The sequence below is a fragment of the Rosa chinensis genome, chromosome 6 (genome assembly GCF_002994745.2).
Source record: "Rosa chinensis cultivar Old Blush chromosome 6, RchiOBHm-V2, whole genome shotgun sequence".
NCBI classification, from domain to species: Eukaryota; Viridiplantae; Streptophyta; class Magnoliopsida; order Rosales; family Rosaceae; genus Rosa; species Rosa chinensis.
In genome coordinates, this window is record NC_037093.1 from 827150 (window position 1) to 852788 (window position 25639).

The window sequence follows — 25639 nt, forward strand, 5'->3', positions numbered from 1 at the left end:
TTGCACAGGGACTCTCTAGTGAGACGAAAACTATTCGAATTGTAATTCCTGGAAGTAATATTCCTGAGTGGTTCAGCCATCGAAGTGTTGGGTGTTCAGTATGTGTAGAGCTGCCTCCAGATTGGGATAGCAGTAGGTTTATGGGATTTGCTTTGTGTGTTGTTTTTGTACTCCATGAGAACCATTGTCTTAAGCGATTCAAGACTTTTAACGATGATCATTATCTTTCCTGTAGCATGAAGCTCAATGGAGAAGAATTCGCTGGAAATATCCGAGAGCCTTTATTTTGCTTTCGTGATGAAGTTTGCCCGTTTGAGTTGGATCACCTGTGGCTATTGTATGTATCTCGTGATGGATACTTTGGTAGTACAGGGTGGTGGCATAACATTTGTGGTCAGCTTAATTTCTTATTTCATACCAATGAGCTGTATCCGAATGGGAATAAGTGTGAAGTCCGTCTGTGTGGAGTCCGTCTGATATATGAGCAAGACGTGCAAGAGTTGAACAAACAAACAACTCAATCAAGCAGGAGGATGTCTCCAGATGAGGATAGATTGATTGATTTAGACATTGCAGTTGATGGGGAAACTAGTGGCACTGGTAGGTGTGGTAGCAGAACTTGCACGCTTGAAGAATTGTAGGAGTGGCAGAAATATAGGGGATCCACCACTGGCCACTCTGAAAGACCACAATTAAGGACTTTCTGATCCCTTGGTTGGAAATGAGTTGCAGATCATGAATGGCCAATGCATCCTCTTCTCTCATTTGAATTTTTGCAGTAATTACTTTCTGAAGCTCTCTTGCCTTCGTCTTTTACAGTTAGGTGAGTTTCGATCACTGTAGCTTTGATACTTTCCCTATTTATTAGAGGATTCCCCAAGTTATTTCCAAATGACACTAAAATCTTTCTTGCATTCAAGTAGTTTTACAATAAAATGAATTGCCTCTCAGTAGTAAGTTTGACAGGAAAAGCATATAAAGCTTCTCATAGTGATTATAGTCTATAAGCTATCAGTACTCTTGTAGGCTTGCATCGTTTAGATTATACTTTCATACCACGTACTCATGTAGAATGGTCTGCTGTTACAAAGAACTATCAATTAACCTTGCATTGCATTCTGGCTCCCCCTGAAATGATTGCCATGCGTGTTTATATAACGTACCAACAAAATGAACGGATGTTAAATTTTCTTTGGAAGTCCATCCTTGTACCTATTGGATACGTTTTTTGCAATTTACATGTGGTACAGAGTTGTGCCATCTTAATTAGCCATCAAGTATAGAGTCCCTACGAATGCATTGATTGCACCAACTACCTGGTGTGATGGCACTGGATTTTGCTGAATAAAATGTTTATCTCTGGTCCATCTAAAGTAGCAGGCTCACGGAGAATAGAAAGAATTGATGCTCAATGTGATGTATTGTTCTGTACTGGCTTTCATAATTTACTCTCATGCATTGTTGCTCCGAGTACAAAGTTGATGTCAATGTGTATGATGAAGATATTGCTATGAGACATTCTAAAGGACACCCCGTTGCCTGTTCATATATTTTTCCTCACAAAAATTTTTCGCTTATAGTTTCATAATTCTAGATTATGTTTTAGTGATCCTTTCTGGCAATAAGGATTTTCACTTGCCAGGTTGGTATAAATCTTTTCTTCATGTTCTCTGCAGGTTCAAGGTATTCCATTTGATATATAGATAGCAAGGGTCAAGGCAGTACATATGTATAAAGGTTACTTGAACTTTCCTCGTAATCGAGTAGGTGCAAACTCATGTGGACTTGATCAGCTTACTTTCCTCTTTCCACTTTCACGTATGAAACTTGAATTCAACAAGAGGAAGGGGGGAAATGGTTGGATGTTGGTTTTAACTAAAGTTGGGTTTAAAATGGAATGAACTGCTAGAAGTTTAAAGAAGTTACCTGAGACATGGCCCTGTCTGTGCATAGGTGTTTGACTTCTTTTGGCTGGACATAATATGTGTGTTGCTTTCCATCTTCCTTACCAGTTTGCGTGAAGTTCTGTTTTGATGTAATGTATATTTTGTCGAGATGTACGAACTTTTCGTTTGGGTTTTTGTTTTATACTTTTTTCAATTATGTTCTGCATAATTGTTGAATTATTCGAAAGAGATTGTAAAAGAAAAATTAAATAAATCTGATGTTGAAGAGAGGTTGGGCGTAGAGGCCAAATGTGATGCCAGCACGTTCGGTTCAAGTTGCCTCGGGTGCATGGTAGAATTCGCGGGAAGAAAGGTGTGTAGCAATTAGATACAGCGAAGCAGAAACAAAATAAAACTTCGATTCAATCACACTTTGTCTGCTACGTACATGCATCCGAAAACAGCATATTGATCGAGACGACGATCCAAGACTACGGATTGGTATCCTCGCCGGCTATGGGTAAGGCCTAATGGCACTGCTCCCTCTTGAGCTCTCTAGGCTTTTTCTTTTGATGCTGCTTGCCTATACAACAATCTTGACATACTTGTTGGAGGGAGGACAGATTTGAGGAAAACTGGTAACTATCTTCTTCTGACAGTGTATTCAATCCGTTAAATTTAAATGACCATAGTGAAAATGCCAAAGCCATGTTGGATCTTTCATCTCGGTCATATGGCAGGAATGAACACTCTTGATTAGCAGTGGAAACAGCTTTTTAGTTGTCATCTTAACATGAGCAATTAGGCTCCTTTGTGCATCATAAATTTTATAAGCAACTTTTCTGATTGTGGACACATATCCCTTCTCTTGAAGCTGACCAATACCCAACAGATTGCACTTCAAATTAGAAACATAAAACACATTTAAAATGATTTTAATATATGTGATCAGTTTTAGTTCTAATATGAATAGCACCCTTCCCCATTTAACATTCACAGTAGAATTATTACCAAACCTCACAACAGTGTGAAATGCTTCATTCAAAATAGAGAGAGATGACTTACTACCACATCTTGGACTTAAAGAAATTCTCCGTTAACATACTCCAATGGTCGTGATGAGTAGTGACCATCGAAGTGAGGTATTAAAGGTTGCACGTGTTCTCTGTTGCCACAATCCTTGCACGTGTTCCAAGATTTGAAGGAACAGATGCAGATCTTACTTGTAAATGTGAAGGTAAATGTGAAGAATGGCATTTGTAATGGAAAAGAGGGAGTTTCTGTTGATGCTTTAAATTTGAACAAGTTTGCTTCCATAATTTTGTGTTTTAATTAGTTGGGTTTTTGTGGGACCTAGCATGCGTTGTGATCGACACAGATGGGAGAAAATAGAAATAGTGATGAGAAAGCTAAGTCGTCAAGGTGGAAACTTGAACCAATCTCTCAACTCAACGTCTGTATAAACGTTTTTGCAGAAATTTCTTGTGTCTACTACAAATACTTATTCTTGATGATAATCAGCATTCCACAACTATATGTGATGCTTATAATCTTTAGAAGTCAGGCTACAATTCAGATTTGTTGGCTGCAGAGAAGATTGTGCCGGAAGACAATGATGCTGACACTGATATGTCATGTGGTGGACTGCAGGATGAATCGCAGTGACGCGGTCAGCATCATCTGACATCTATGATGAGTCTGTAATTGGTAGTGTTCATAGAAGAAGACCGCGCTTGAAAGATGCCGATAGTGTTGTTAGTGTTCTCACTGCTGTTGATTCATTAAAACTGCAATCTTTAAATAAGCCTTTGTTAAGAAGCATGCTCAGAGGTGATTTCCCCAACGCAGCATTTTTACTCAGGCAGTTGTTGATCACCTCTTCTGCTGTTTTGAGGCTGAATTGCATATTAAGAACGCTCTCATGTCATCAAGCTTGATGCATAAGTTTGCTGGCATTACGCAAGTCCTGTTATTGGAATCAGCGGACGCTAGTCAGGTGCCACACTTCTATTATTTTGTGTGTTTAGATGGCGCTCTGAAGTATCTGGAAGAATTGGGAATCATTTTCCTTTGACTAATCCTACCTTATCCAGAGATTTGTTTGACAAGTTGGTTCAGCTACAGTTACGGGCTCTAGGGAAATGCATTGCTTTATAAGGGAAAAGAGCAACTCTGGCCTCTCATGAAAGAAGCACCAATGCACTCCTTTCTCCTATGGGATTTTCTGAAGCATCTTCTTTTTCTGGCTGGAAATAGTTATTGGATAAATTCAAAGCTAGATGAGGTCATCATTTGCAGTGTTCATAAAGAAATGAACAGAGTTGCATCTCCAATCTGCCGTTCAAGCTATTGAAGAGCCATAGTTGGTGTGCGGAAAGGGTGCACAGTGAGGCATGACATGTGCTGGAAGTGAAGATGGTGGAAAGGTTTCTTCAATTGTTGCATCTGGCATTGATTGCTTGCATTTGGTTCTGGAATTTGTTTAAGGTAATATTATATCACACATTTATAGAGCGTATGAAATGGTTCTGCTACATCAATTCTCTATTTAGCTATGCATAAATTAAGCTACTGCATTGATGAATGGAACTGTATGTCTATAGCGATTGCTTCACATAAGGACCTACTTTAGCTACTGATCCTATGACTTATGCTCTAGCCATACAGAAGTATGAATTAAATGCAAAGGACATATTACCACATGGGAAGAAAAGTGCACATGTATAATAACTCCCTTTAGCTATTGTATGGATTCCAGTGTATGTCTTTGAAGTTCTTTGGACATGTTCTGACCTTTTATTTGTGTTTCAGAACGCAACTAGATTGTGGTTAAAAAATACATTCAAAGGTTAATTGCCTGTGTGTTCAATGTTATTCTGCATTTGCAGAGTCCACTAATCTTCTATGGATTCACTCAGAGTAAAGATGATAGTGATCCAGATCCAGAAAAAGTCATTCTTATGTGTGTTGACGTGCTGGTTTGAATTTCTGGCAAGCATGCAATATACAAAATGGATCTCTGGCATGTAGCACTCTCATTACGGATACCTTGCAGCACTTTTTCAAGCTTTCCATCTGTTAAAACATTCTAAATGTCCTGTTCCAAATGATTCTTTAACAAGTCCAAATAACCAACTGTCCGACCAGTAGCAAGTGTACATGTCTCTGATATAGATAGGCAATACTCAATTGGCCTATATTCTGCTTGCTGCCGATTATTGCACAATGTTGTGAAGCATCACAAAAGGTGTGTATATATATTCCTTTGGTATTGAAAATTTCATAGTACAGAATTGTGAAGCTTGCAATAGACTACTAAGTAAGCACATAAAGATCAGGTGGGAAGAGGTATAGTACGCATAAGAACCTAAAACTTTTGATATTCATCTTTTGCAAATTGATTGTCAAAGATGTTTGAAATTGTCTATATTACTCCTACATTACTAATCAAGTAGATTCTGCTAAGAATTACAATAATTCTTCTGTAGTTTCTAGTGAATGCGAGGGGTATGCAAGTATGTTGCTCAGTTGCTCTACTTCAAGCTTCTGTTCGTGTTCTTCTTTATTGCTTGGAGACATTGGATGCTATTGTGGTAGCCCGGGAAGGCTTTTTTTCATGGGAAGTAGAAGGAGTCAAATGTGCATGTTTTCTCAGAAGGATTCATGAAGAGGTAGGTGCTCACTGATAGTATCATTCTAGTTTAGATTATATTTTTGTTCCATTAAGTATTGACTTTAATGTGACTGAATACCAAAAGGAGAAAATACCTTCATCACCTGGTTTTATCATATCTATTTTGCAGCTAAGACATCAAAAGGAGGTATTTGGTCCACGCTGTCACCACTTTTTATCTTATTGCATACGGGTCTATTCAGGATATGGCCCACCCAAAGCAGGCATCAAAAGGTAATTTTTGCTACCTTGAAATATATATGTTGTTTTCCAGCGAACATAAAAGGCATAGCAGATTAATTAGTTAAAATTGATAATGGTGCCTTATCCTGAATTAAGATTAATGCTGGCCCTTGATTGGTGGGGAAGGGGCGAGGTTGGTGTAGATCTATGTTCATATCACAAATTCTTTTTCCCTATCTCCTCCCTCAACTTCTCCAAAAACTTGAGTACGAAATGACGCCACTCCTTTCCGATTTCTATAGAATGGGTAATGTGGAACTGAATGCAGATTTGAGAATTTAGAGATAGGTTCAGAAGAGAAGGGAAGATTTGTGTTTAAGAGAGGAGAAACAATGAGAAGAGAGAGACCAGGGACAACAAGGATATTACCAATGGGAGATAACCAGCAGTCGAGATATCACGCTAATTTTTAATGTTCCTAAATAAAGTAGTTTAAATCATTTGATCTTATTCTGCATCAGTCAGAGGACGATCACTAGAAATAAGTATGCGCAAATGCACCTATTACAATATCCAAAGTATTCCTATGCGACTCCTTTACCATGTTAGAAATAGAGTAACTTCCCTATGCGATAGTATTTTTGTAGTGATGTCTTTCTTATACATTAGGCTAACGATTTGGACTTGAAAGTCACATGGTGGCTTGTTATGACTAAATCGATAACCCGAAGTCATGTTGTAGGTAAACTACCTAAAAGGTGACCTTGTGACAAGGACGTAGCCAGGAATGACAAGAGGGTTGGGCTAATTTTATACATACAAAGATTTTGCGAAGAACCTAATGGGAGGTTTATCCTCACGCCTTTATTTTTGTACCGCTCGGGTTTTCGGCGATCCGTCATTTTATTCAATACCAATAATATGTATACATACATTTCAATATAACAATTAACTGACAAGCAAGGATGGAAATCAGTAATGCAAATATGTAATTATCAAACACCAAACATCAACTAAGCTTACGGACAGCCCTACGGGGCATCAGTATTGCACTGAGCACCTAAGTAGAGCCACCAATATTTTGAACTGAGATTGACACCTAAACAAGCCCAAATTTAAAATTGGTTGGTGACTTGGTGTTATAAAACACCATTTAAACATCCCCAATTATCAAACATCATAGGCAATGGCAAATCGACAAATCAATTTTCAAGCATCATCAATAACCCAATTGGCAACCCATTCGGGATCTGATATTTTATCAAATAACTACGGAAATAAGAAATGATATATGGGAAACCATACTTTAGTATATGTAATATAATTTTTTAATTACTTTATTTTTTGAGGTAAATAATTTAGTAGAGAGAGCATTGTTGTGCCCAACGAAAAAAAATAGAAAACAAAATTGGTTACAGGGCCCAACGTGAAATCACCTATAAATAGGGGCCTAAACCCTAGAGCTGAGTGAACAGTTAGATCAACAGTCAAATCTGAAAGCAATACCCAGCAATGGCGTTCCCCCCAATGATCCCCAAGCTCGGAGGTCGGAAGCCTAAGGCCCGTGCCCGCTATGATCCGAAGTTTGATCGCGCAACCTCCAAAACTCTCAGGCGTTTCCACCGCTTCGGCAAGCGTCTCAAGAGCTCGCATCCACACTTAGGCAGGCTGCAAGCCCTTGAGACACTTGCCAAAGCGGTGAATACGCCTGAGAGTTTTGGAGGTTGCACGATCAAACTTCGGATCATAGCAGACACGGACCTTAGGCTTCCGACCTCCTGGCTTGGGGATCATTGGAGGGAACGCCATTGCTGGATATTGCTTTCAGATTTGAGTGTTGATCTAACTGTTCACTCAGCTCTAGGGTTTAGGCCCCTATTTATAGGTGATTTCACGTTGGGCCCTGTAACCAATTTTGTTTTCTATTTCTTTTTCGTTGGGCACAAAAATGCTCTCTCTCTACTGAATTATTTACCCCAAAAAATAAATAAATAAAGTAATCAGCAAATTATATTACATATACTAAAGTACGGTTTCCCTTATGAATTGTGCAGACGTTTTTGCCCCTATCATTTGATGTGATTTACTGCATTGCCATTGCCTTCTGCTTCTGCGATTTACTGCAAGGAATGTAAAACCAAATGACACGGTGAAACAATTACAACATATCAATACCAAGTCATAAACCAAACACGAGAACCATCTGCACAATTAAAGAACTTGAGTCTCTAGCCTTTACTAGGAGATTACCATTGTTCTGGAGATCAATGCTTTGTCATGCCATCTTGGTACAGCTTCAGCAACAAGGATTCTACACAGTTGCAAGATAAGCACTGCAGCAACACCTTAAAACCACAGCAATACCAGAAATCTCGAGCCACAATGCAAAGCCTCACACAAACCATTTCCACTTGACAAGTAGGCAGTCCCACAAAATGGAGAAGTTATATCACCCAGTCTCGCAAAATGGCAGAACCTAAACTTGCTTGTAAATTGCAGGAAGAAACCCTTCCATTTGAATGTCTGCTGGCAGCAGCCACAAGGTTGAGCCTTATCTCATATTCTATTTGACAATCTTCAAGAATATTTTGGATTGTCAAAACCATAAAAGAGGCTACTTGTTGGCAAAGAGAGTAGCAAACCTAAACGCCCAGTGTCAAGAGAACTAACAAAAAATGTTAGAGCTTTAGTGAGAGTAGAGCGCGACGGAAGAACAACATGCATTGTTTCGGAAGGAAACTGATTCCTAAACAAGCACAAGCAATCTCAATAAGCCTCTTCTGCTCCTAATTTTCTATATCCTTCAAAGCTAATCCAGACTGCAACTTATTTTGCTTGACCTCATCAATTCTAATAGATGTATGCTCGCTACCAATAAACTAGATTCTTTCATTTGAACAATGAATTAGATGATAATAGGGCTACGTTGAGCATACCATCACAAGAAGGTTTCCCACTGGAACAGCTAGGTGTTCCTTCATCTGTGGAAGCTTTGTGCATGTAGATAACAACCCCTCAATAGAAGGAAATTGAACTTTACTTCTTCATGGCATTTCTTTCATCTGTCGGGCTCCGAATCACACAAAGGCATGGCAAGTGCACAAGCAAGTTCATCATCTTCTTGACTTGGTGTCTTTCATATATCAGATCCATCTGAATTCCTACTCTCCCAATTAATAACAAAAAGCGGGTGCTCAGCTTATACGATCTTGTAGTATTTGCATAGCACTTAGCAAGCTCATCATGGCAGAAGACTCAAACTGCAACCAAATTACACATATATTAAATAGTATAAACAACCCAAGGAAAGTTGCCAAGAAATAGGGCCACATTGACACTCAATAAAAAGAAAAGGCTCAATAACAGAGCAAGCATACATAAAAGTCATCACAGAAGGAAATATAAACAAAGCATGTTTAGGAATTGTTTAGGACACAAAGGCAACTGGTATCATCCTCCAAGGAAGTACAGGCATTCCAATGGGAAAATGCTTCCATGGGTGATTAAGTCCAGGTTAAATACTCATTTTCTCAAGCAGAGAGAAATCAATTTTATTATCAATGTAGAATTAAGGAATATATAAGTCCTCCACTAACCTGACTCAAGCGAAACCCTATAAACTTAACAGAAATGTTATACGATTCAAAACTTAAACAATACCAACACAATTAAACCAAAATTCAGCCCCTTGTTCTTCATTCTACTTCCAGGCCTGCAGCCTCTTTCTACAGATAAAGCCTATACAACACAGTATAACAAAGAGTGGTGCTTCCTCCCTCGATTCAACCTCAAGGAACCAAATAAACCATCTAATACCAACTTCAGCAAATTACAACCCTAAACAACTATGAAAGAAATACCAAAAAGAAAAAAAGGAAAATGTACATTTGCAAACAAGCTTACCACCATTTGCAAACAAGCTTACCACCATTTGATCTCTAGACAGCATATCCAGAAGGTAAAATCTTGGACTTCCTTATTCCTGCGGGACTGATTTCAACCATCTCATCATGATTCATAATGAGGAAAAAGAAATCTGCAAATTAAACACCCTAACATACCATCAGTTATCCAAAATCAAGAGATATTAAATTGCAAAAAGGAAAAGACGAGACATATGATCTGTAAGTAGAGTCAGATTCCATTGAACCGACTTGTTCTTTGTCGATGAAAAGCCCATAATCATACCGATTAGACCCACAGATAATTTCTGGGTTTCGTTGGGGTTGGGTAATTTAACCGAGGTGTTAGAGATGAGAGTTTCAGCAAAAGTGGGAGAGATCAGGGGCAGAGAGGGCATACAGTCATTAGGAGATCGAAGAGTGAGAGAGAGCAAGAGAGCAGACCGACTGAGATCCAGACAAGTCTAGGAGGAGGAGGAGGAGGAGGAGGGAGGATTTTTGTTTTCTTGGTCCAGGAGTGGCCATGGTTTGCGCCAATAAAGTGGCTATTGATAATAACTAATAAGAATAAGGGCATCTCCAAGAGACTAGCTATTTCAATAAAAAGTTATAAATTTGACTAATTTAAGATAGTTTAGCACTCCAGCAGAATAGCTATATGAAAGTCAAATTTAGCTTTTGCTAAAATCTCTAACTAAATTTAGCTAGGGAGGAGAGAGAAAATAACGAAAAGCTAAACAGTCCACGTTCAATTTTTTTAGTTTAGCTAACACTGCTGGAGGAAAAGCTAGAAATTTACTACCTAAATTTAACTTTTAGATGATTTAGCTAAAAAAATAGCTTTTACTGTTGGAGATGCTCTAAGATACTCTCTACTGATGCATTTACTACAAAAATATATGACAATTGCTTATTACATATTTTAAAAAAATAAAGACTTAAACAGAATTGAAGATCTATTGATTTCAGTCAGATTTGTAGTCTTCAACCCTTCACTCTAGATCACTTTTTGATCTTCTTGTTCCATATAGTAAGCTTCTCTTGCTTCACAATATGCTTTGTAAGCGATGACAATTTTTTCACGAGCTGTACAAATGTGTGCCCAATGATCAGACACTCCACATCGAGAACATACATCTCTTTGTTCAAACTCCATTGATTGAGGCACTTTGAAAGCGTCATTCAGATGACTCTTATTGTTGGTGGCGTCACCAACATGGCCAGAGGCGTTGCCTCCCTCTCTCTTTCCACGTTGACCTCTTCGGTTCCGTGTTCGCCTATTTTGGCTATTACCTTCCCAAGTAGAGCGATTATATGGACCAGAAAGTCCAGAAGTACCCCTAAGGTTAAGGTTTCGCTCTTGGCGCCTTTTCTTAGGGGCGCGACAATAATTGGATTCCAGAATATGCTCTATTTCCATGGATCTCGAATTATAGTTCTTCACAAGGATGTTGTCATGCTTTTCAGCGACATTCATAGCTCCAATGAGCTCATGAAACCTTGCGATCCGTCCTGCAGTAATATCAATTCGATAGTTCTTAGCAACCATCAATGCAGAGACGGAGAAGGTAGAGAGAGTCTTCTCAAACAACATCGCATTTATGATCTCTTTATCACAGAATTCCATTAAGGATTTAATGCGAAGTGTTTCCGAGTTGTAGTCAAGAACTGACTTGAAATCACAGAAGCGGAGGCTATGTCATCTCACTTCTGGGTCAGGAAGCAGGGAGTCATGGACGTTACCAAATCTTTCTTCGAGTGAGACCCACAGCCTTCTGGGGTCTTCTTCATTCATACACTCGTACTTGAGCGAATCATCCATATGACGAGTCATTAGGATGATGGCTTTCACCTTATTTGCCTCTAAGGCTGCTCTATTTGCTTCTAAAGCTTGAGTTTGCTCAACAGTGAGTTTGCTCAACAGTGAGTTTGCTCAACAGTTAGCACGTCTTGGCCAGGCTTGAGAATCGTATCTAGGATTCCATCGGCTTGAGATGCTAGCGGACATCACAAACCCACCTGTGATATTCAAAGCCAGTTGTTCCCAATGGAGCAAAGTCCAATTTGTTCAGGTTACTCATCCTGAAAGAGAACAAGAAAAGGGTTAGTTTCGGAGCGGAAAAAGCTACCACGAAAACATATAAAATTTCTGAGCGTTGTCGTTTCCAAGAAATTAGGAATTTCTGAGCGTAATCGCTTCCAAGAAAAATCCGATTCCAAGAGGGGTTTTGGATTAGATCGAAACAACAATGTATGTGGTCGATCTTTTTCTTCTCAACAAACTCTAAGTTTGGAGGACTCTACAAGCTCCAACCTTGGAGTGAGCACGAACCCCCACAGTTCGACTTTAGTTCTCCCCTATAAAGAAGAAAGGAGGGTAGAAAAAAGGACGTTGGAAGTCCCCGAGAAAAGAAGAAGAAATTGAAAATCTTCAAAAAACGGAAACTTTTAGAAAAGTTTACCTTGAAAAGATACCGGAAATCTTGACCGGAAAGGTTGCTGGAGGTAGCCGGAAAAGTGGCAGGAAACTGGTGGCCGGCGGTGGTGGCCTGAGCTAGGCAGGGGTGCTGCAGGTGGTGTGCAGGGCTGGCTGGCAGATGCTTGGCAGGTGCTAGGCAGCTGTCGGCAGATGCAGGCACAGGGGTGTGCAGGTGCTCAACAGGTGTCAGCAGGGGCTATGTGAAGCTTTCGGCAGATGTCGACAGGGGCAGGCACAAGGGTGCGCAGGGCTCGGCAGGTGTCTCAGCAGATCTCGACAGGTCTCGGCAGGAGGCTTGCAGGGGATGTCAGTAGGTCTCGGCAGGTGCAGGCACAAGGCTCGGCAGCTGCTCGGCAGGGCTCGCAGGGGCAGGCACAAGGTAGGGGCCGGTCCGATTTTTCCGATGGCCAGTTTTCCGGCCGGTTCTGGTGGTTCCGTTGCCAGTTCTGGGCTCCTTGGGACTAGGGATTTGATATGTGCGGTGGTGGTTGCAGGATTTTGAAGGTTACAAAATTAGGGTTTTTAGGATTAGGGTTTCGTGTTGATAACGTGCTTTAGCGAATCAGAAATTGAGAGAAAATCGCTGTGTATTCTCATTAATAATAGGGGCCTCTTTATATAGAGGATTACAAGGCATAGAATCTCAATCATACAAGGAAAATAATCGTACATTGAATAGGAATCTAGATCCTTCTAATTTAACCCTATTACCACTAGGTCAAGTAACCTAGAGTTTGGGCCAAACACAAATTAGGATTTTACTTGAACACTTTTTAGGTTTTTAGGTTAAGAGGGCCTTTGTCTTGGTTGGTGGTGTTTTACACGCGTCTGCCAGGCTAGAAAAGTAAAATGGCTGTGCCGTGAATGAATGATCAGTCATCCGTCATTATCTAGTAATTCGTCAACAACTTTTACTATACATTAAAAAATAATATTCATGAGTAATTAATATTTATGATCCTAACAGTTGTGAATTTCTTTTTCTCTCAATCCCTACCCCTCAAGGGAATTATTCTGTGATCCTGGAGTACTACGTGGCACTGACATGTAGTAGTTCCAACCAATAATCTCACTCGAATGTAGTGAGATCATGAAGGGAGATAAAAAAAAAAAAGATAAATTAATTTAAGAGACCAATCAGAAATAATTACAAGTCATATGGGCTAATAATATCAATCGGGACCACCACATATACTATGATCCGGAAACATATAATAATTTTTCCTACTCCACTACCAGAGATTATTCAGAGCACCGCCGTGCACTTGCACCAACATAAATGAATGGTTAGATTGCATTAACTACACTTTTTGTTTATTAAAAATAAAGTTGATAATAAATATCAAGGGTTGAGATTATTTTATAAGGGTTGGGTCACTTACACCGTCGGTGCATAGAATAATTTCCACTCCACTACCGGCAGAACTCATCTAATCTAATCAAACCACTTTCATTTTTTTTTTATTTTTGAAAAAAAAAATCACCAATGGTTATTGAGCCCGTTCGACACTTAACGCATTAGATTTTAAAAAAATTTCATTTAAAATTCACTCTTTTTTACATATGTCTTTCACATAACTCGTTGCCATTAAATTTTTCATTAGAAGCTGTTAAAATTAAGGGTATATTTATTTGAACACTAAAATATGTATTTTAACTTGAAATTTTTTTTTTCTGAAGAAAAAAGTAGATGATATTATTTTTCTAAAATTAAATTTCAATTTTTTCAAAATTCCTTTTTTTATTAGAAACTTTCAAAGAGCAAATCAAATTACACAACACTCCCTCTAATACAATCAATATTTAAATTATCAAAAAAAAAAAAAAAAAGCTTGACCGGCAAAGTTTGCAACCAACTTTGGGTGGAAGAATGATGACCAGCCTTTGCTAAGGCATCATCAAGAAAATTGGCTTCTTTGTTGATATGGCGCCAAGCACAAATATTCAGATGTTGGAGAGGAAAGATCCCATATTGGAAAAGTGACAAATAAAATATAACTTATAAGTGGGTGGATCTCACCCAATTGTACCGAGGCCTTTTGTGATTAAAACCCAACACCTAACAGGTGGTTAAGTTGGGACAGTATCGGTACAATGGTGGGCCACGGGCCACGCTTGTCGCTGTTTAACATGGTATCAAAGCGGGTCCTTCTCCAATTGCGTCTCCACGTAAGCACATATCATGAGCCCAAATTGGGGTTCCCTGTATTGCCATTGAAATTACCAAGTGTCCAATGTGGGCCTTGGATTGTATTGACCAAGTCTCTGATATGAGGCTTGTGTCCCAATTTCCAATGTGAAATTAGATTAATTAATTTCACGTGCAGACCTAGAGTTAGGTTGCACGTGAGGGGGCGTGTTGGAGAGGAAAGATCCCATATTGGAAAAGTGACAAATAAAATATAACTTATAAGTGGGTGGATCTCACCCAATTGTACCGAGGCCTTTTGTGATTAAAACCCAACACCTAACAGGTGGTTAAGTTGGAACAGTATCGGTACAATGGTGGGCCACGGGCCACGCTTGTCGCTGTTTAACATGTTTGGCTAAGTGGTGGATATCATGAACCAATGATTTAATTCTCCAAAATAGAGATAGAACCAAGTAAACAATTTAGCAAAAGCTTCAAATCACCTTCTACTTCAAGATTGGAAAGACCATGAAGCCAAGCAGCATTCAAACCGGCCCTTAAAGCCAAGGCCTCAGCAGTAAGAATATCTGTGCTTCCCAACGAACTAGCAGCAGGATTTAGTTTCCCATCCGCATTGCGAAAAACAAATCCCCCCACACTACTCTGATTTGATAAAACTAAGTCATTAAAGTTGAGTTTGAGACGGCTTTGCTAAGGTGGTTTCCAACTAAGGAGTGAGGAATGCTTGACTTTCTTGAGAGATTTAAAGTTGCATTCAACGTAATGAGTAAAGAGGCAAGAAGCAACAAAAATAATTTGTAAAGGAATGGAAGCTTTACATCAAAAGATAAGGTCATTTCTAGCCTTCCAGATCATATAGGATGTTCCAAGAATAATAACTAAAGGATTAGTATTATCTTGTAGATGTACAATAGATAATGCACTTAGCCAGTCATAGAACAACTGATTGGAAAAATCAATTTGTAATATAGGAAAGGTAAAATGCCAAAATTGTTGAGCAAAAGGGCATTGGAAGAAAACATGCAGTTGAGACTCCAGAGGTGATTGACAGAAAGGACAGTGTCTATTAACATGCTGCTTAGAGCAAATACACCTATGAATCAAGGACAATTGCTAATTTGCCAACTAAATTGGTACTGTCAATCCACTATTCATCTAAAATCGGCAATTTTTAATGCACCAATAAAGGGCAATTTGCCTGCCAATCCAATATTAATTAATCAATCTAAGTTATCTAACTATTTATGAATGAAATTAAGCTTATGATTTAATTTTATTAGTTATTTTTAAATGATAATAATGGTACACTAATTAATACATCCATTTAATAATGTCAAAATATTTATGATAATTTGAATTGTAACATTTGACAAAATAATTAACAATATTTATTATTTAATAAGAATAAAAAAAGTTGGGGTGAATAAATATTTTATTGTTGAAACATCTATCAGATCGAGTGTTTGCATTAGCGGTTTGAAGGCTTTATTCTCCACTTGTCTGATGGGTAGAGGGTTTGATTGTCCTCTCAAGCAACTTTTTTCCAAAGTCAAAGCTAATTTCTGGAGCCCAATTACCCTTCCGGTGCATCTGCTCCTAGTATATATACTAGGACTTCTGGAATAGTTGCCTGCGCTTTGCCTGCGGGAGTTGGGATTGTTAGACAATGGATTAGGAAAGTAAGTGATTGTATACATAAGTAGTTGTGTATAAGAGCAAGTCCACCCATTGAGGTTGCTCTAATGAACACTTTTTTCCAAAGTCAAAGCTAATTTCTGGAGCCCAATTACCCTTCCGGTGCATCTGCTCCTAGTATATATACTAGGACTTCTGGAATAGTTGCCTGCGCTTTGCCTGCGGGAGTTGGGATTGTTAGACAATGGATTAGGAAAGTAAGTGATTGTATACATAAGTAGTTGTGTATAAGAGCAAGTCCACCCATTGAGGTTGCTCTAATGAACAGGACTGCCAACTGAAACTGAGACTGAATATTTGACATGAAACTGAAAGAGCAAATGCCCGTATAATGAACTGGACTGACATGACTGGAAACTGAACTTCGCTTGAACTTCCTTGCAACCTTGTTGAAGTTCTTCTGGAATTTCTGCTTCTGCCAGCCTCTTACTTCAATTTCCAGGTCATCATAGGTGACTTAGAATTATCATAGTGAAATCAGCTCAATAAGTTTTCCGCTTTTTCTTTTGGAATTTGTGTTTTTTTTTTTGATAACATTTGTGCTTGTTAATTTAGTCTAGAAGAGAATTTCATCAGCTTTGATTCATTCTGGAATGTCTGTAGATTTTTTTTTTTTCGAAACCATGCCGTTTTCAACAACCGGAGAGGGTAAATCGTCGATGAAGAAGTCAATTGGGTGATCATTTGAAAGGATTGAAGCAAAAGACTGTTTTGGAGGAATCAAGGAGGCCATGCCAGCTGTGGTGCCAGCCGGCCAGAATCAGGAAAGGGTTAGGGCGTCAGGGTTTCTCTTGCCTCTCAACTAGTTTGGGATTGCTGTCGAATGTCTGTAGATTGATCAGTAAAACAATTAGTACTATATGTAAATTGTGAAAAAAAATAAAATAAAATAAAAAATTGTAAAAGACAGATTCAAGTAATAGCATTTTAGTTGATTACCTGTAGTAGCATACAGTGAGTTGTAATCCACTTTGTTGCAAAAACTGAGCCAAAGCTGTGGAAAATAACGCAAAAGGATTGTGATCTTTCTTGATCATTGTATAATCCAAAAATTGTTGATGTGATAAGGTTCTGATGTTCAGGTGCTGCACAACCTCTTGATGTCATTCTATTAGACTCCATCATATTGGTAATGAATGGCTCACACGTTTATGTATAAAAATAGAGAAAGCAAATCATGTAGACTCATTTGTAGTGAAAAATGAAAAATGAATGATGGAAAAACATGCATCATGTCGCTAATAGAGAAAATTCATGCAAGGACTACAAACCTGCGTAAGAGCTTGGATTTCCCTTCTCAGCCAACTTTGAAGCCAACAGTTTGGCTGAAGATCGAAGACTGCAGAAATACAGTTTGAATATGCTTTACATAACAGTTTAGATATTTAAACTGAAGGTAAGTCTACCGCCCGTCATTCTTGGGGGCAGCAAAATGCCGATACTACTTCAGAAGGCACTTGATGTTTTTTCTCAGGGAACTTGGGGACTGCAAAAGTCCCCTGAGATTTCTAAAGGTGCTTGGGGGGGGGGGAGGAAAGACCTACAAATACTTCTCAGGGCAGTTGGGGATGGCAAATGTCTCTTGAGATTTCTAAAGGTGGTTGGGGCGGCAAAAGCCTGCTGATGCTTCTTCTGAGGGAACTTGGGGACGACAAAAGTCTCCTGAGATGTCTGAAGTTGCTTGGGGGGAGAAAAAGCCTACTGATGCTTCTTCTCCGGGCACTTGGGGTCGGTAAAAGTCTCTTGATATTTCTGAAGGCAGATGGGGGCAGCAAAAGCCTGATACAACTTCTCAAGGCTCTTGGGGATAGCAAAAGTCTCCTGACATGTCTCAAGGCTTTTAGGAATGTTTTATGTTCCAGAATGATCAATACCAATCTGTGAATTGACCATTAGCTAAATATTTAAACTCCAGCACGGCAGTTAAACACAATATTTAGATATTCAAACAACATCAGTACCATGATACATCAAAGATGTCATTTAAGAAACTTGATTGAAGAAAACAAAAGAAGTTACATATGCAGTTAATAGTGATTACCAGGAAATACAATAAGAACAAACAGAATCCATAATTTATATGCCAAGCAGCACAATACGTGGTTTAGTATAATAGCACTGTAATCTATCCTTGTGAGGGCTTGATAAGACAAATTAAGCTGCAGACATCAAAAAAATAAGTAACATAAGTAAGTGTTCTACAACATAACCGCAATATAAAATGAAAAAAGAGCAACTGAAGGATACATCCCCCAAATCCTGGTTAATGTAAAGCTTTTGAAACAAACATCGATCTATCATATCCATGTATAATCAAAAAATTATCCATCGATCTGCAACCATCTACCAAAAGTCAAAAATTTGACTATGGATCTTGTAGAAATAGAAGATCTAGTATAAATTATGATAGAAATTAAAATTGTAAAAGTGAAGAAAGAAATTTATAAAGAACTTTAATATATGAAAATTTAGGTAGAATGAGAAAATAGATATCAGTGATCTTGTGAAAACCTCATAGGTCAATTTTCCAGGCTTGAACAAAATTGCAGCAATATGCTCATTAAATCATTGAACATAATATACCATCTATGAAAAGATGATATTGTACTGAAAGAATTTTTTTTATTAGAAAACAGAATGCTGAAGATTTAAGTGCAAACCAAATGAAATGAAGCTCAACAATAACTGATGAAAGTGTATTTCATGAAATAACTTGAAAGGCTGTTCATCTATGTACTTTCACAATATGACTGCTTTATGAATTTGAATCAAATCCATTGTTCATGGTGTTCAAATAAAATTAGTTTGCACTCTATGTCAATACTAAAACTTAAAAATCATGATCTGACATAAATGAAAAACACTCGAGTCTCACCAAGAAAGATAAAATGTCATGCTGTAATCTTCAAGTTATAGTACTAACAGAACCACATCTCGTAAAGAGGGAAAAAAAAAAGATAAACTTTGTTTTGATGGTTATACCGTTATACTATTTTGTTCTGTTGGTTTGGTTCATAAACTTTATTTGTCATGGCAAGAGAAAAGAAGAAAAGATGTGGAGAAAGGGTGAGTTCAGACTTTAACAAATACTAATCTGGACAAACTTCAAGATGAGTAACATTAGCTACATTTTGCTGATATCTTTTAGACCAACATCAAGAAAAGAGAGCCAAACTTTGTAATCACATTGTAACCAAAGCGCAGGAACCGGAGAGAAAAATTTTTTTATAGAAAACCAGCACCTTTAATCTGGTAATACACAGAACAGCAGCTGCACCCACACCACAACTGAAAACCCAGAACAAGAACAATAAGCTCCAGAATTGAGAACAAAAGACTCAAAACATCTAATAAATATATATATATATATATATATATATATATATATATCAGAAGAATACCCTTTTACACTACTTTGAGATCGTAATGAAACCTTAGGCATCTCAATACTAATTCATCTCTCTACAAACAGTTGTAAAAGTTTGATGAAAGAGGAGTGGTGTATCAATTTTTAGATTTCTTGTCCAAACTGAGAAAAAAAAATTTCACCAAGCATGAGTGAATTCTGACTGCTAAAAGAATTGTACAAACTGAATCATATTTTATATCCTGAACCTAACTTTAGCATCCCAATTTGCTTTTCCAGAACTCTTCTTCCTTGTGTGTTAGAAGCAGACCAGTTTACTTATCTGTCCTAAACATGAAAAACACAAATGCCTAGTTTACTTATGTCAAGAACAGTATTTTTCCCTAAAAAAAATCCATGAGTATATTTGGAAATTTCATTTTAATCAAATTCAATCACCCAAGGAAATCCCCAATTCTGAAATTTAGCTTCACCTCACCTTACAATTCTAACAAATTCACAGACTAAGACCCTCACCTTACAACCCTCTTCAGGTATATGCAAAAAATTCCTAACAAATTCAAGTTCAAATGCACTCTCAGGTTATAACCCTCTTCAGGTGTTCAGATAGCATTGCTAAATTTGAGTTATCAAATGAACCAAAAAGAAAGAGCCCAAGAACCAAACAACCAAAGATTAGAACAACAACGCTGGGCCACCCAATATCATGGCGTTTTTCAACGTCATCCCCAGATGCCTTAAATACTGGCGCCGTCTTTTCCTAAACAGATTGATGGCATTTTCTAAACGCCATCAAATTTATTGCATGGCGTTTTGAAAATGTCATCAAATGTATTCCATGGCGTTTTGAAAATGTCATCAAAAGTATTCCATGGCATTTTGAAAACTCCATCAAATTTTATTCCATGGCATTTTGAAACGTCATCAAATGTATTCCATGGCATTTTAGAAACGCCATCAAATTTTATTCCATGGCATTTTGGAAACGTCATCAAATGTATTCCATGGCATTTTAGAAACGCCATTAAATTTATTCCATGGCCTTTTGGAAATGCCATAATTTATATTAATGGTGTTTGCTAAAATGTCACGAAAATGTTTAATGGCGTTTTTGAAAATGTCATGAAATTTTTCTAAAGGTTTGTATCATCTTTTCATGGCATTTCAAAACGTCATACAAACCATACAATAACGACGTTCACAAACGTCATCTAAACTTATGTAAATAAAAAAAAATATTTCATATTTAATATGGGCATAAACTATTATAAATAAACCATTAATAATAACAATGTTTCACTATGAATCTGTGCTACTACCACAAACTCTTTATCTACCCCTTGTTGGTAGAGGGAGGATATGTAATGGCCCTTTCTGGCTTTCGATGAATGAATGATAGTCGCCCTATTTGGGTTTGTTAAAAAAAAAAAAAAAATGTTTCACTGTGAATTGTTCTCAAAAGTTACTGATTAATACATATAAATATCTAAACACCCACACACAATATGTCTACTTATACACCCAAACAAAAAGTTGGCAAGAAATAACACCACATTCCATAAAATACCGAAAAAAAGAATTAACAACAGAGCAAAAATGAAGCAATTAGGTGATGTTCGTCTAAGTGTTTCAGTAGTATACATGCCCCGTAGTACCACCAATACAGCCATACAAAGCAAGAAAGCAAGAGATAACAAAGCAAATCTCATGGGCGTTCTCAAATCAAAGGCATAATCCTCATTACATAGCAAAGTACCAAACATAAACGGAAATATAGTCAAAATCCTCTATTACATAGCAAGCATGGATATTCTCAAATTCCTTCTCCCCTTTATTCTAATATACCCCTCGATTTGGCTTACCTGATTCTGATCGCTATTGGTTCTTGCCCCAGAGGTATTTCTGGTGGGCGATGAGTGCCTGCGATAAGTAACGAGAGAGCATCATCTTTGATTCAGCATCAAACTCGGGGCTTTCCTTGATACCTTGGGATGAGAAAATTGGATCTCATCCAAGGTATCAAGGCAAATCCCTGAGTTTACTCAACCAATCTGAAAACCCAAGCTGCCATGAAGTCCAAATTTTTTAGATCTGTGTGAGGTGAGAGGCAATGAGGCAATGATTCTAGGGCTGAGGAGTCGGGATAAGATTTATAGATTGGATTGGCCTTCTATCCAGTTTACTGTAAATAAAGAATTGGGCCGCTGTCCAGTTTCTAAATAGACAATATCAAATAGAAAAATAAAAACAGACTAGCCTATTACAAATAGGGCTGGGTTCGGTTCGGTACAGGAACTGCAGGCCCAAAACTAGCTACCGTATCAGACTAGTTTGGTACACAAAATATTATCCCATTACTGACCACAAAAGTCGGTATACCAACATATCGGTATACTGAGAGGCTCGGTTGGTATCGGTTGGTTGGGCCTCCAACCGAGTTTTTAAACGCCATCAAATTGTATTCCATGGCATTTTGAAAACCCCATCAAATATATTCTATGGCATTTTAGAAACGCCATAAATTTATTCCATGGCGTTTTGGAAATGCCATAATTTATATTAATGGCGTTTGCTAAAATGTCACGAAAATGTTTAATGGAGTTTTTGAAAGTGTCATGAAATTTTTCTAAAAGTTTGTATCATCTTTTCATGGCATTTCAAAACGTCATGGAAACCATACTATAACAACGTTCACAAACGTCAACTAAACTTATGTAAATAAAAAAAAAAAATTCATATTTAATCTGGGCATAAACTATTATAAATAAACCATTAATAATAACAATGTTTCACTGTGAATTGTTCTCAAAAGTGATTAATACATATAAATATCTAACTCATGCTAGTTTGAGAGTTCTATCTCATATTCAAAATAATACATCAACAAAAAGAGAGGTCCAGCCTAGCCTTCATCAATGTTTATAGCTCCATATATCCTCTTCTAATCCAACATAATAACCAGCTTCATGAAACTGTAGAGAGAAGCACTTTTATGAGTCCATCATAAAATGAAACCATATGCCTAATAATGATCAAGAAAAAGATGTCATTCTATCATATCCAACACAAATATAAATGTAGTTGTTGTTGGATCACTCATACATTGTAAGAAAAGGAGACATTCTTCCAGTAAGGCAATCTAACCCAAAAAAGGATAACTTTCCAGCAAACTTCAAACCCTTGAACTAAGACCACATGTATGGCAATGTGTGTTATTTTACCTCATCTTCCTTCATCAAACACAATATACTTTATGGGGCAAGCAATTGAGCTTCCATGTGCATCATCAAGGTTCGCAAATTCAGGTTCAGTGCTATAAAATTATACTCTAGGCACAAATACATCTTCAATGGAAATACTGTAACAATCGGGGCCAAGTGTGTACCCATGCACAGTTGATTTTGGATCTATAGCTGAGATTGATTTTTCTTCTTCTCTATTTGAATCAAAGAGAGTTAATAGGATTGAGTGTATCGGGGACTTGGGTAGAGAGAGTTGTTCATAAACTCTAGTTGTATGTTTCTCCATATTAATCATAGTGGAATATCTTGCCAGCTCCGAAAGTGGATGTAGCTCAATCACACCAATTGAGTGAACCACTATAAATCTTGGTGTTATTTGTGGTTTTGTTTATTGGTTGCTTTCTTATTGCTTTATTTGTTACCCTTGAATTCATATCAATATTGTATTTGTTACCCTTCCGTACAACAATATCGCCCGATTTACAAGCACTGTTATGAAGAAAGTCCAAGGACTCCCACTCTGGAGCAAACATGCCTCACTTTCCCATTTCCTGGATAGCAAATTTTTTTTGAGCAACTAGGATACAAGAGGAACGATTCAGTACAAAGTACGTGACAGTATATTATTGACTGAAACTTTAATAGTTTTAACCAAAGGATATCTTTTACAAAATTGTTTTCATGGATTGCCAAGCCCATAAAAAATTTACAAAGAAGAAAGATGGAATTTACGTAAGTAACGTAACTATAGAAAGTACTTCTTTACCAAGAGTTTAATATCATGCTGAGAGATAAACCAGAAAACTTTAAGAAACCAGACAACAACACTCCAACTTGAAGAATAGAAAAAGAACTATCCTTTTTTTCCGAAGAAACTGAAGGCCTTAGAGAAGCTATGAATCGAACCCTCATCCACATATTATTCTCCTCAAAAACTGTTTTGCTCTGTACCACCAAAGACATTCACCCTCTTTCTCGCACCACATTTTCTCATCTTGTAATTCTAGTCTACTAACTTTAATCTATTGTGCCCAATACCATTAAATTTCCCGGTAAGCTCTTGGTTCTCTGTTAAAGATTAATATCATATGCTCTCGGAAAGCCCAAAAAAGCTCTTTCTTGGACTGAATTGTTTACCGAAAGCGCAAAAAAAAAGAAAGAAAAAAGAAAGAAAGAGAGGACAATTAATCAGCAAATAAATTTTAAAACTATAAAATTAGGTTTTCGAACAAAGACCGTGTTTGTGGTAGTTAGAACTACTTTAATTGAATCTCAGCCAGAAAGGTAAAACTTGCTTTACAAACTAAAAAGCAAAAAGCATATGCTTAATAAAAACCTAACAACCCAGATGCTCATAGACCGATCACATAAAATAACAGATGTTGTGATATATTCATAGAGAATTCTCTCTCTCTCTCTCCCAATTCACAATAAAGAATATGTGATCTGCTTCCACAAAGTTGTAGTAGTTGCATTTAGCAAACTCATAATAGCAGACCCAAAGTGAAACTAAACCCCCACACACAATATGTCTGCTTATACACCCAAACAAAAAGTTGGCAAGAAATAACACCACATTCCATAAAATACCGAAAAAAAAATCAACAACAGAGCAAATATTCAAAAAAGTCATCAGACATAAGCGAACCATGAAATTGGCACTTAAGATGCAGTCTCCGGCCCAGATGCAAGTGATCAGCTGCAGAAGAACACACATTCCAACAGGAAACTGAATTCTTGGGTCTTCATATACAGGCTCAATACTCATTTTCTCAAGCAGAGAAGTTGACAAGACTAGTAAGAAACTATAAAGACATGTAAAAGGCACACATTCCAATATGAAACTGATTTTTTGGGTCGTCAATACAGGCTCATTACTCGTTCTCTCAAGCAGATCGAAAACTTAACAACACAAACAAGAAACTATTAAGACAAATGTAAAAGGCATTAGCACACACATTCCAATAGGAAACTGATTTCTTGGTTCATCAATACGGGCTCATTACCCCTTTTTTCAAGCAGAGTAGTTGACAACACCAATAAGAAATTTATAAATTACTATAAAGACACATGTAGAAGGAGTAGATAACTTAACCCAAAATGGGGCCAAACAGAAGCTTAACACTAAGACCCAGATAATACAAAGATTGTCTACCTTTGGAGGGCCGGACCATGTAGCAGCTTCCTGCTTGGGTCTTCATTTCAAGCATGGACAACATCATGATCTCAGGGATCTAGGATTGGCCACGGGAAGCAGAGACGCACTAAAACTTTTTTAACTTCCACTCCCAGCATCAGTTTCTCAGAACCTCAATAATAGTCTGTGGAATCAAAATGAAACGAAATTAAATGACACTGTAATTTGCTTATCAATTTTTTTTTTTTTCAGGTTGCAGATAGTTCTTTTTGCAGATGGAAGATTGTAAGTCTTTTTTTTTTCAACTATTCCAACATGCCTGCCATCTCTTTTCATATGTGTATCTCCACCTATACTATTTTTTTTATTACATTCCTTCTTTGTGGTAGTATGGCACATGTTCTTCTGTGTTTACTTATGCGATCTGTGTTTTTTATGTGTTTCACAATTTTAGCTGCATATGAGGTGAAACCAGGAACATACTATCTCTGTCGGACTTATAGAATGCAAAAAAGATTAGTATAATGATTGGAAAGAGACATTGGTGCACAATTGCATCTTTAGAGACTGATGACGAAACAGGTGTGTTGTTGCATTACTTGCATTACAAGTTTACTCTGATGAGTCTTTTCTACCATATGTTGTTCAACATGGGTGGTGATGCATCTTCAGCCATTCCATTTGGTTCTGTACATTGGCTGACTTTAATCATACGATTGAAAATGCATTTCCCATGACGAACAACATATTAAAAAAAGTTCAAAAACTCACTGTATTGATAATTTTTTTTTTTTTGTTTTACTGGAGTGTTGCTTTTATTTTGACAGGTATTTGTATGTCTATAGAAAAAGAAGAAATCCAGCAGAGGGAGCTTGACGGATTGCTTGAAGCAAGAGCAGAAGCAGAAGCAAATAAGGCTAGCA

At 37.6% G+C, this 25639-nt stretch overlaps 1 protein-coding gene, 1 long non-coding RNA gene and 1 pseudogene across 7 annotated transcripts; 2 read left to right on the top strand and 1 right to left on the bottom strand.

Annotated features, from left to right (window-relative positions):
- The window catches only part of LOC112169479, a 159555-nt pseudogene that overhangs the window by 3635 nt on the left and 130281 nt on the right, over nucleotides 1-25639 (top strand).
- Nucleotides 3893-25213, top strand: LOC121050092. Its single transcript, XM_040508860.1, has 5 exons — nucleotides 3893-4373; nucleotides 5375-5557; nucleotides 5690-5793; nucleotides 24969-25001; nucleotides 25171-25213. Exons 1-5 carry the CDS (start codon nucleotides 4302-4304, stop codon nucleotides 25178-25180), a joined length of 402 nt encoding a protein of 133 aa, XP_040364794.1. The 5' UTR covers nucleotides 3893-4301; the 3' UTR covers nucleotides 25181-25213.
- Nucleotides 7668-10183, bottom strand: LOC112174241. Of its 6 annotated transcripts, XR_005801800.1 has the most exons (5): nucleotides 9897-10182; nucleotides 9668-9778; nucleotides 8679-9002; nucleotides 7993-8488; nucleotides 7668-7862 (listed from the first exon to the last, which is right to left on the bottom strand). It is a non-coding gene; the product is annotated as an uncharacterized LOC112174241 (long non-coding RNA). The 6 variants fall into 6 exon arrangements; XR_005801798.1 differs by having other exon boundaries at nucleotides 7993-9002; nucleotides 9646-9778; nucleotides 9897-10183; XR_002925923.2 differs by having other exon boundaries at nucleotides 7993-9002; nucleotides 9931-10182.